General features: G+C 36.1%; 1 protein-coding gene across 2 annotated transcripts; it reads left to right on the forward strand.

Annotated features, from left to right (window-relative positions):
• Positions 1 to 507: 507 nt before the first annotated feature.
• On the forward strand, positions 508 to 8,701 carry LOC147406478 (ubiquitin family protein). 2 transcript variants are annotated; one of them, XM_086434538.1, is made up of 7 exons: positions 508 to 843; positions 3,659 to 3,803; positions 7,046 to 7,160; positions 7,268 to 7,331; positions 7,518 to 7,683; positions 7,775 to 8,035; positions 8,148 to 8,701. In XM_086434538.1, the coding sequence occupies exons 1-6, from the start codon at positions 578 to 580 to the stop codon at positions 8,021 to 8,023; spliced, it is 1,005 nt and encodes a 334-aa protein (XP_086290664.1). In that variant the 5' UTR covers positions 508 to 577; the 3' UTR covers positions 8,024 to 8,035; positions 8,148 to 8,701. The 2 variants fall into 2 exon arrangements, with proteins under 2 accessions (XP_086290664.1, XP_086290663.1); XM_086434537.1 differs by lacking the exon at positions 8,148 to 8,701 and having other exon boundaries at positions 7,775 to 8,144.
• The last annotated feature ends 3,543 nt before the right edge of the window (positions 8,702 to 12,244 follow it).

The raw sequence follows: 12,244 nt of genomic DNA on the forward strand, positions 1-12,244 counted from the left end.
CTTGGAAAGATTGACTTAAAACTTGACATAATGGCTCGTGTAGATGATTTCAAATAAAAAGAACCATCCTTGATCGATTTTGATCCAAAAAAGAAGTAAAAATTTTGAAAATTCCTAACTTCATTTTTTGTTATAAGTCGTAAAAAAAAAAAAATACATTTAAAACTTCAAAATGATAAGTATATTATTTTCATTTGTCATTCAAGATTAAAAATCATCGGAAATGATTGAAATTGTCGTTGAAAAATCCAAGTATGTGAAAAAAAAGAAAAAAAAGGGTAGTTTCGGTATTTCAAAGATATCATAACATGAGATGAGGTTAAGGGACTGAATAGAAAAGAGTGATTTACTAAATGGACTATTTAAAAAACAAAGTTAGTGTCAGGTACCATTAGGTAATTTTACCACTTGATTGATATATTGTTAAGTAGGGTTATACTCATAATTTATTGGTGTGCTATTATCACATTCCTAGAGTGAAAAAGCAACAAAAAGAGAACACTGACGTATTAGTTTTCTCCATTTCCCCCTTGTGTTGAAGAGTGACTACTGAAGTCGCGTTGAGCATCAACAAATCATGGCTTCTGCTTCTGTTTGTGCGTCGTCTACACTGTCAGAGGAGGAATTGACGCTGACTGTGCGTTGGAGCGGAAAAGAGTACACAGTGAGAGTGTGCGGAGACGACAGCGTTGGAGAGCTAAAGCGTCGAATCTGCGAGGTCACCAATGTTCTTCCAAAGCGTCAGAAGCTGTTGTACCCCAAACTTGGTTCCAAGATCTCTGATGATTCTCTTCTCCTCTCCCAATTCCCTCTCAAATCTTCCATCAAGATGACCATGATCGGGTAATCTCTCTCTCTCAAGTCTCAATCTTTGTTGGTCTTCTCTTTAGGGAAAATGTTTCAAGAATATATATAATTCCAAGTGAATATCTTCGCGAAAATGAAAGATTTATCTGTTTATATGATTGGGTTTGCTGGGTTTTGTTTGATTCATTTTTTTTTAATATTTAATTTATAATTTTGTTATTGTTGTGTGTGTGTGTGTTACCACTCACATAAAGCGAATTTCAGTAAAATGGAATATTTATCAGTTTATTTTTTATTTTATTTTTTTGGGGTGGGGGTTAGATGAGATCCCAGGTTTGTGGTTTTATTTACCACTCCAAGTCTCCAGGGCTTTACTTAACTGACTGGGTTGACACCTTTAGTGAATGAATGTGATGTCAATTTTACACAACCACTTGTGAAGTGCCACTTAGCTCAGTGGTAAGACTTGTGGAGTTATTCCCAGGTCCTAGGTTCAAACTCCTTGAACCCATACTTCTTATTCTAACTATTAACAATTAACAATATTCCTGTACTAACCAAGCATTTACCTATAATAAAAAAAAGAATTACACAACCACCCACTTAAGAGTGCACTTTCTTATGATATAAACCCTTGGTTTATTTATTAATCTAAACTCGATAATCACCACTATAAAGGATAAAATATTAAAATTACACCCTGTGAACGGTTTTGGTAGTGGTGCTAGTTGCAGATGTTGATGTTGATATGTTGTGTAGGCAACTAAAGTATTGACAGTCTTGTTAATGGGTGTAGTGGTGGTAATAGTGATGTTGATGGTAAAGGCATTGGGTTAGTTGTGGGAGTGGCAGAGTGGTAATGGCTGTTGTGGTAACGATGTAATGACAGTCACAGTTTTTGGACTTGTGAGTGATTTGCAGTGATGGCTAGCACTTTAGTGATGGTGTCAGTGTCAGGTGGTGACTATGGTGAAATGAAGGTGGTTGGGGTGGTACTAAGTGCCAATGGTAGCTCTATTGATGGTAATGGTGGCGATTTAGTATTAGTGGTTGTTAGAGTTGTGATTGAGATGGTAGTGGTAATAATGTTTGGCTAGTGATGTTGTATTGGAGATTGTGTTATGGTCATGTTGGTAATGGTATTGGTGGTCGTGGTGGGTGTGCAAATATTGTTTGTGGTGATGAATATCAATGTTGCATGGATAAGGATATGGGAGTCTGAACCCAACATGTCCAAATAGGCACACCAACCATTTATAAGATTCTCGTGTAATATGTTTTAGTTTGCCAACTAAAATATCACCCATTGCAACTAAGATCCCAGCATTACAATTCCATTTCTGTCTAAATTGCGGAGTAAATGGGCTTCTAAATGCGGTATTTCGTTCGTGATTCTTTCAGGGCCTTGACTTGTCACATGAGTCTGAATTTCATATTTCCGTATGTGAAAAGAAGTATAAATATCTCCATATACCAGACGCTCACTAATGAGTACCGCGTCTTCAAAATTGTAGCCCTCCCACGGCATATAAGCTACTAATACGTTTTTTCCCAAAGCGAGTTCGCCACCAACTATGGCGGACCATCTCCCTTTTTAAAATAAGGTAGCAATGGAAATAATTGTTGGTGCTACTAGTGGTTGTACGAGAAATGGTGGTGATCATAGGTGTGATCTAGGATATGAGAGATTTCAGATGGTTTGATTTCCCTTTTATAGGCTTGGCAAATATTGTTATTATTTTATATAAAAAGTAAAAAAAGATTGTTAATGTTTTAGTCGGCGCACTTTCTTTGTCAGCCTTAACCATGTGATGCTATGGGGAACTAGTTCATTTAGGTGCTTGTAGCTGATGTTGTATATTGTCCCATAGACACGAGTACTTGGGCTCATTTTCCCTACGATTTAGATGATAACACAAGGCTTTGGGATTTTTCTTGGTGTATTGAGGGGGATTTAAATGTTATCAAATTTCCCACGAGAAAAAGGAGGTAGTACAGTGACTAGAAGTATGAGATAATTTGTTGAGTTCTTCAATTGAAACATTCTCATTGATCCGTCTGGTCATGTATTTGTTTAAAGCATGGTTTTAAAATTCGGACTTAGAGTCAGACTCATCACCGACTCTCCATCACCGAAATCAAGTTAACTTGGACAATCCAAACCCTAGTGATGCGAGTCGAAGCCAAGTGTGTCCAACAAGCGAGGCAATGAGCCATGGTCAAGTGAGAGCCAAGGCAAACAGAGTCAGGGCTGATTCCCCAATCACAACTTTTTGACCTGGCAGTTGGCATTACTAAGTTGCTTGGATGAGTTTAGTCACCCTTGTAGGAGTTTTAAAACCATGGAATGTTTGTGTATGGTTTCATCATAAAGGGGCATACGGTGACCATTTCCTCCCATTTCATCAACCATTTTCTCTCTCTATTGGAACAAAGAAATAAAGAAGAGAAACAACAGAAACTGAGTCTATACTTTGTACAAATTGAACATTATTGAAAATCATGACCTTGCTCTGATGAGGATATTTAACAAGTCCAAAATGTGACTAGCAAGACTTGGTGACAATAATCCACACCATAGGAAGCTACCTTGGGTGGCATTATAACTTTTGATAGTGGTGTTGTGATATTATAATAAATAAATTGAATTTTTTATACTTATTAAATGTTATCGATCTTTTATTGGATAATGTAAGTATGACTATTAGAAATTATTAGAAAGCAACTCTTGTTTTGATAGGCAGTTCACATGCAACCTGTGTTATCAAGTATGAATGTGTGGCTTTTAAATGCATTATATTAAATTTGTACATGTTTTTTTAATCCTAGTGTCCTAACATTGATTTTTCAGTTCTGTGGAAGATGATATAATAGTTGATCAAGAGGACGCTCCAGAGATTATTGACGATTTTGAGCTTGGGCAAGATGAAGCTATTGAGATTAAGGATAAAGAGGTCAACAAGAAGAAATTGAAGCGTCGTATTTCTCAATATAAGGTAGTTATTGTTGTTGTTAAGTTATGTGATCATCCTTTGAAACAAACATAGTATGTGATGAGTTTGTGCTACTTTAATGGTGATATTGTATGTCTGGCTAACACACATATGGCTTTATTCTCAATCAAACATACGTGATGTAGAAAACAATCACTTAGGGCTTAAAATGGGTTGGATTTTAATCGAAATCCGAGTGATCTGAATCCTAATTTAACGGGTTTGGTTCCTTCAATTATATCCGAATTAAAAAAATGGGTTGTTGGATATGAGTTGATGTCCCTTGACTTGAGTTGGATACGGATCCATCCCTACATTCGTCTAAATCCAAATGATGTATTACTTTGTAAGTTATATTTTTATATTTTTTAGGGTATTTTTTTGTCTCCCTAGGGGTGCTAAGAAAGCCAAAGTAAGATCACGACGAACGTACTCTAAGACCAATCAATCCATCATGGTTTGAAAACTCAATTTTCAACATTGGCGTTAGTATCGAAGAAACACCTTTTTGACAACGACCAATATGTAAGGAAATGCCCAATTGTTTACAAAGGTTTAGAATTTTTTCTTTGATTGGTAAAGAGAAATTATATCAATAAAAGGGCCAAACAACCCCAATAAAACCATTCAATCACACACTAGTGATGGAAGAAGTAAAAAATCACAACAGAAAAACAAAACTATTTATGTATCAAGCTATCCCATCTAAAAACAAAATCATCAATAAAAGGGCCAATACATCCCATCTTAAAGGGAGATGCCTATTTCTTTTACAAATATTTGATTTTTTTTTAAAATTAGTATAAGGCTAGTATTTTAATAAAAAGGGCTAAACCAACTCTAATAGAGGCATATATGCACGTGCTAATGAGGGAGGGTATATCAGTAGAAGTAAACGACTATAGAAGAAAACTGAAACTAGTTATTTACCAAATTATCCCATCTAAAAAAATCATCAAACTGACAACCCCTAAACTCCACCAAGGATGATAAGCAACGGTACAACATGGGTTTAGGGTTTAGGGTTTGGTCTTCATTAGGATGGGACGATGGTTCTTTTCTCTATTAGAAAATACTCTTTTCCCCCTTTCCTTCCAAATGGGCCAAAGTACTTCCAAAAGGAAGAATTAAATTTGTATGAAAACTATGGTTTCCTCTGAGTTTTTCCTTGGCTTGTAGTCTGTTAAGAAGGAAAAGGAAGGAAACAACTTTCAATAAGTACTTTCTTAGAAGAAAAAAAACAAAGTTTGATATAAGTGCGCCTAAGAAATCAAATGGTGCACCTAAGAAATCTTCCTCTTTGAAAGTACCTTGGCATACAAACCCTCAAAGATTTGAAACTTCGTGGAATTGGTCTTCAAACTTTGATAGGTGCGCTTCTGTCAGCTTTCTTGAGAGACAACAAGGGGTGTGAACTTCCATAAATCCCTCCCCCTTAATACCAGAGATATCTTTAGGGCTCCAAGCAAGGAGTAAACATGTTGATGATTATCTAGGAGTGACCTGAAGAAAAAAGTCATCGCATCACACAAGCAGTCCGAAAACGGAGGAATAGGTCGATGATGCTTTCTTCATTCCCTTTGCAAATGATTCATTTGTTGGGGATCATCATTCTTAGATGGTACAGGGGATCCATTGTCAAAACCTTATCCCACACCGCCATCCAATTAAAGCTTGGACTCTGTAAGGTCTTGTGGATCCTCATATAGAATTCATGCTTGAGTTATTATTCTAACAATTCCACTATCAGATTATATAACAAACTAACCGAAAATACTCCTTTTGGATTATGGTTCCACTCTCTACATCTTCTATTTAGATCCACATCGGCGCTTCTTCCAAACTCTTCGAAGGCAACATGATCCTCGATGTCCCTTTCAATTCCGCTTCTAGAGATAACCCGGCATCAACAATCCCTTTGTTCTTTCTCTAAAAGCATTTGCATTTACCTAGAATCCATAGGAGGGACTAAACCTATAAGACCATGGGCATGTATCAAAAAGTTAACTTTTCCCACACCAACCATGCTCCCCAAATCCCCCACCCTTTAAAAGGAGCATCCCTAAGAAATTCTTCTGGAGTTGTGACCTTCCGTAATGCCTTTCCACATTCCAACCCATAGTACAATATCACCTCCTTACCATCCCAATTCCTACGAAAAACTAAAATTTGTGACTGATAACCATCTACCAGAAAGAGTTAAACGCATTTTATTCATGACTTGTAGGTTGCTGCTTCGTCAATCTAATGCCACCAGACTCCATCCTATACACCAAATTACACTTAACTAAGTGGAAGCTATTCTTATTCCCTCACCCATTCCAAAGATTCCTCTGAATCTTCGCCACATGTTTGACAACCTATGCCAACATTATGAAGAAAGGCATGATATATGTCCCGTCTTGCAACAGTACTCTTTATGAGAATAATTCCACTCCTGGGAAGCTCTTCTCCAACAAAACAAACTTCCTCTCCAGATTACAAGGGAGGCTAAGAAGGGAAGATCACCCTGTCTACGAGACTGAACAAAAGCATAGTCATGAAAAATCACCCATCATCCTCCCCTACACCTATGGAAGTACTCTTTCTCAAATCGATGTAGAAACCAAATGCTACCTCAATTTATCTCAAGATCCAATTGACATTCTTCTCCTCTTCCCTAGAAGCTACCGTGAACCTAACTATATATTGACAAACTGAGGATCTGATGCCACTTGTCTCTCCTCCCCATCCTTGAACTTAGATATCATATTCAACACCTCAAAATTTTGTTAAGAGATTCAATCAAAATAGCTGAAGAGCAAATGTAATAGAGGCTTTCCTTGCCTTAAAATTCTAGAGTTTCCAAAATGGCAAGTTGGAGGTCCATTGATTAGAATATAGAGGAGCTGAGGATATATACTTCTTAATTTTATTGCCCCCAAATATCACCAAGTCATTCACTTTTCTATCCAATGAAATCCTTGGCCAGATTGTTTCTTCATCTAAAGGTCATGAGAAGCTATGTTACCCAGACATCACCACCTTGACATTTTCTAGCCTTCAATTTTTTATGTCCAAAATATATGCCTCTTATGTGATGGTTCTACATGAAGGCGCTGAGATAAACGGTTGCAATTATTGGACATTTCTTGATATTGTCAGTATGGTTTTAACATGTAACACAAACTGCACAGTTTAGGATTTTGCATAAATTGTTTGGTTCAATCATATTTTTTTTCTGATGTTGGCTACTCTTCCTTTAGATCAAACTTCTCAATCCATGCCGCGAAGGAAAGAAACTGCTTGTTTTGGACATCGATTATACACTATTTGATCACCGGTCCACAGCTGAGAACCCACTTGAGCTTATGCGCCCATGTATGTATATTCTGTGGTAATGTTCATGGCTTAATTATTTTGCATTTTTGGGGGGCCAAATTCATTGTAATTCTTGACATGGTGTGTTTGCTTGGCCACTTGTGCAGATCTTCATGAGTTTCTTTCCGCTGTTTATGCAGAATATGATATCATCATATGGTCTGCAACCAGGTCAGATTCCAATCACGATCCCCTGGAGGGGTGTTTGGATGCATACATTGCTATGTCTTTGATGGACCAAGACCAGGAGTTTCTATACATCCAAGCATGTCTTGCATATAGTTTTCTTTACAATAGATAGAAAATATTTTATGGAGGATTCAGTTTTTGTGTAAATCATCAATTTCTTTACTGCAGCATGAAATGGGTTGAATTGAAGATGGAGCAGCTTGGGGTACTCAACAATCCTGAGTACAAAATAACAGCTCTCTTAGATCATTTGGCGATGATTACAGTACAATCTGATAATCGTGCCATTTTTGATTGCAAGCCACTTGGTCTGATCTGGTCTCAATTTCCAGAGGTCCAAAACTGAAAGAAATCTGGTTTTCCATGTTTACTTCTTTATTCCATTATTTAGTTTATAAGCTCTTGTTTGTTTTTCTTTTCTGCAGTTCTACAATTCAAAAAACACAATTATGTTCGATGACCTCCGGAGAAATTTCGTAATGAACCCACAAAATGGTCTGACAATCAGGCCTTTCAGGAAGGCTCATTCGAACCGCGGGACCGATCAGGAGTTAGCAAAGCTCACTCTGTATTTACTTGCTATTGCTGAACTCCATGACCTGAGTCAACTCGATCACAAGAATTGGGAGTTATATGCAGATGGGGACACCAACAAGAGGCGCAGACACACTTAAATGTGACTTTGGGTATGAGTTTAAATTATTTGATAGCGTGTTATTTGTATCTTCTACCATAAATATGCCATTTCAGGGCCGGGAATTATATTAAATTACATCAGACAAAATATTATTGTTACAGGTTCCTCTTGTGGCTAGGCTTATTACTTCACAGATTGAGTTGTCGAAGAATAGTAAGTTTCATGTTGTTTAGAAACAGGTTTCCTACACAGTTATGCTAAGGGATTGACTGAATATGCTGACTTCCACCATCGTGGAATGAAAATATTTGAGCCAACCAATTAATTGGTCCAAAATAAACCTGGATGATGGATGTAAATCAGATCTGGGTGTGGGTGTGGGTGCGCATGCACCCACACACGCATGTGTTGTTAGCTTATGCTTTGAGAGCTTTGGTTGTCATTGCAGTTGCTGACTTTGCACTCTTATGCTTCACCTGACACATGGGGTGAGGGGTTGGGATCATTTCTGATCCAATTTTTTTTTTATCGTCGGGTTTGGCTTACTTTTTGTACTACACACCAAACAAGGGAACTAGATATGGTTGGACAATCAATTTATACTGTTAATGATTGCATCTCTTTTACATTTCTTTCTCTGTAGAAGCTCTTTGATTTGGGTTACTACTCAGGAGAGAAAAGTTCAAGCTTGAAAAGTGTTGGTTAGGACTGAGAATGATTGCCGATTGACAACCGATGAAGAAATCCATGTTTGATTGTTGTTGCAGGTGCTCATTTTTTTTTCAAAGAGTCACGATCCAGTACGGTGTCCCATTCTTATAGATAGGAACGGTGTCTACATGGCATTTTTTGATTGGAGAATAAATACATTGGGCTGCGTCAACAACTTGATTAGGAACCCGAGGTGTTTTAAACTCCATCTTACTATTTTATAGAAACTTGAAACCATACTGGATCCAGAGTCTTTTTCAAAACTTAAATTGAGTCAGTCAGCTAATATGATGGATTAATCCATAACGCATTTTCACTAGGTTTTATTCATAAAGTTCAAATTTTAGATTAAACTAGTAAACAAAAAACAATTGAGGGAAAAAACTGTTTTCCTTGACAGTAAGCCTGAGAATGGACGTATTTAGGGTTGTGAGTGAGTTTTATTTTTTATTTTTATTTTTAAAAAGGTAATAGAATTTTTATCTGCTGTTTTGGGTAGAGTAAAAAAACTGTGTCCCCAACGCAAGACCCATCCCTCAACATTTTTTAGGTCTTGACATTTTCGATACCCAAAATAGGTACACTCCCATTTAGTTACCCATCTTTTTTACAGGGAAAAATTCAGGTATTTATGTTGCAAATAAGTTGATTTCATAAAATTTTAAATCTGAATTGAATTAAAAAATTATTAAACAAGTTATGGGTAGCTTGGATGGAGTGCATACCTTATGGGTGCCTGTAATTGCTACTTAGAACCACTAAAATGGGAATTGGTATAGGTAGCACGATTGGAGTGGCTCTTGTAGTACTCAAATTAATGAAACATGAGTCTTCTTCTAGGTTGTCTTCTCAAAGAAGACTTTAAACAAGGAGAATTTAAGAAAATAAAGAAAGAGAAAAAGAAAGTGACATAAGATATTAAACCAATAAAGTAAGACATCACAGAAGAACAAGACTCTAAACAGAGGCGGAGCCAAGATTTTGCCTCTGTGAGGGTAGCTAAGAGTGGAAAAAAAGGTAGCTATGAGTGGAAAAAAAGTTGATGGGCCGCGGGGGGGGGGGAACAAGAGTAGATTTTTTTTTTATGGGGGCAATAACAACACATTTTTTTTATATCTGTCGCTAGTATTTGTCGCAATAACTAGTAATACCTTTAGATACTTCGAAATTGCTTGTGTGGGTAAGTACCCCCACAGTAAATCCACCCGACTCTAAATTAGATAAAAAGAGAGAGACGACTCTAAATTAGATAAAAAGAGGGAGATAGGAAGGAGCATAGAGAGAGGAATAGGGAGAGAACAAGTGACACAAATAGAGAGGGAGGGAGAGACCCTAAACCCTGTCTACCAGTGTACGACGAAGCATTTCTCCCGCCCCTTAGAATCCTAATTCGAGCTATGGAACGACATGGCTTAGTTTAGATTGATGCATGTACTTGGTCCTTCTCCATTCTAGTGGATGTTTACCAAGGGAAAGTCAAAGGACACTTAAACACAATGAGATTTTAAGTGATCTAGGCTCCTAACTTTCACAAGTTGAGAGTTCAGGTCTCATCTCTTATGACTTGGGAGTTTACTCTCAAAAGTTGTCCCATTAGCAAAAAATATATTTTCATACCCAAAATGTCATTTACTTTGATCTGATGCTAAACCTATTACTCTCGTCCTTTGTAGGTGTAATCATTACACTTTTTCACTAATATAACGTATTTCTCTCACCTCTTCCCCATTTTTGTTAAATCTTTCATCAAAATAGTTGAAGAATATGAAGAAGAAGACTTTAGACAAAGAAGAAGATGATTTTAGATGGAAAAGATGCTTTAAAAGAAGATAGAAAAAAAACATAGATACGAATAAGAAGAATATTTCAAACGGAGAAGAAGATGTAATTGAAAAATAGGAAAAATGCCTTTGTATTGTAGCATAATTTATTTGTAACGCAACGCATTATTGAATGATATCAGACTTTATAAAGGCGTCATGCCATGCTGAGTCGTCGCGCATCTTTTCAGATGTAAAATAATTTCCTTTGTAGGTGTAATTATTACACTTTTTCATAATATAATATATTATTTCACTATCATTTTCGCTAAAGCTTTCATTGAAATAGTTGAAGAAGATGAAGATGAAGATTTCGAATGGAGATGAAGAAGATTTCAGATGGAGAAGGGGTTTTAAAAGAAGATTAAAAACACATATATGAAGAAGTAGAATATTTCAAACAGAGAATAATATATAATTGAAAAATGGGAAAGCGACTTTGTAACAAAGTGTATTACCATTGTACGGTAACGTAATTTATTTGTAATGCAGCACGTTATCTAATGATATCAAACTTTATAAAGGCGTCATGTGTATATCGTTGTGCCATGCTAATGTGACATGTGTGATGATATCTTATTTATTATATATTTTTATTATAAGGAAGATGAAACAATTAGATGTAAAGTATGGAGGTTGAAACTAATACTAGGAGCTTTGTTATTATTAATGGTGTAAAAATGGAAAAAAAAACCAATATACTAGTAGCTTTAAGGTGTAAAAAATGAGGAGAGAGAAAATATCAAAGTTTCATGATGGAAGATGCGTGTAAAAATGATGAAGGAAGCTTCAATGAGAAATTTTGTTTAAAATTGTCCATACCATCTGCTACGTACTACATTTCAAGTCTAAGTAACAACTCCCAAGACAAACCTGACAAGGTTAAAGGGTATTTTGATCTTTTAATAAGGTTCATGTAGACATAAGGCCTGAACTCATAACTTATGAAAGTTAGGTACCTAAATCACTAAAACCCATAAAGACAACTCACCATTTACAACTTAGTCCATTTAGGATTAAAATTTCCCAAAAATTTCTAGAAGAATAGAAATAATGTAAAACATTCGAATGGTTATACATTGATATATTTATTCATCATGTAAATGGATAATCAACGTTTGTTATTATAGAAAAGACACTTCTTTTGAGACCAACATCATTAGTGAGTCAAAAATAAAAGTTCACATCATATTATATGCATCATTTAAAAAGGGATAATTATAAAAACACCCTACTAATTAATAACGGCAACTCACACCATAGCCAATTTTTTTTTGGTCTTATATGGGTCAAATTTTTCTGAGTGAGCTGATTTTTTATGAGGATAATCTCTATGATGATGAGATCATCCTCACTAAAAAACAGCCCATTCTAAAACTTCTAACCCTATCAAAATTGATTTACAAAAAAATAGATTATTTACAATTCTTGAACTTGTTTTGATGGGGATAGAAGTTTTACAATGGGCTGACTTTTGGTGAGATTGATCTACTCATCATAGAGATCATCCTCTCCAAAAATTAGCTTATTCCAAAACTTTTAACTCATATAAGACAAAACAATTCGGGCATGGTTGGGTTGCCCTTATTAATTCGTGGGGTGCTTTTATAATTACCCTATACAATTTTCCAAAGTTAAAAAAAGTTCGGTAGAGAAAGTGGGCATGCAAATTAGCAAGTCTCATGTATCTACTACGCAAATGCCCACAGACACACCACAAGAATGCT

Source organism: Akebia trifoliata, chromosome 3, assembly GCF_017979445.1.
Source record: "Akebia trifoliata isolate Shusen 1 chromosome 3, ASM1797944v1, whole genome shotgun sequence".
In the NCBI taxonomy this organism is placed as follows: domain Eukaryota; kingdom Viridiplantae; phylum Streptophyta; class Magnoliopsida; order Ranunculales; family Lardizabalaceae; genus Akebia; species Akebia trifoliata.

Excerpts from the sequence above, each read along its gene's own strand:
- LOC147406478 (XM_086434538.1), top strand. The coding sequence starts at position 578 with ATGGCTTCTGCTTCTGTTTGTGCGTCGTCTACACTGTCAGAGGAGGAA. Across the intron at positions 7,161-7,267 it reads ACTTGAGCTTATGCGCCCAT|ATCTTCATGAGTTTCTTTCC; the intron begins GTATGTATATTC and ends CCACTTGTGCAG. Across the intron at positions 7,332-7,517 it reads ATCATATGGTCTGCAACCAG|CATGAAATGGGTTGAATTGA; the intron begins GTCAGATTCCAA and ends TCTTTACTGCAG.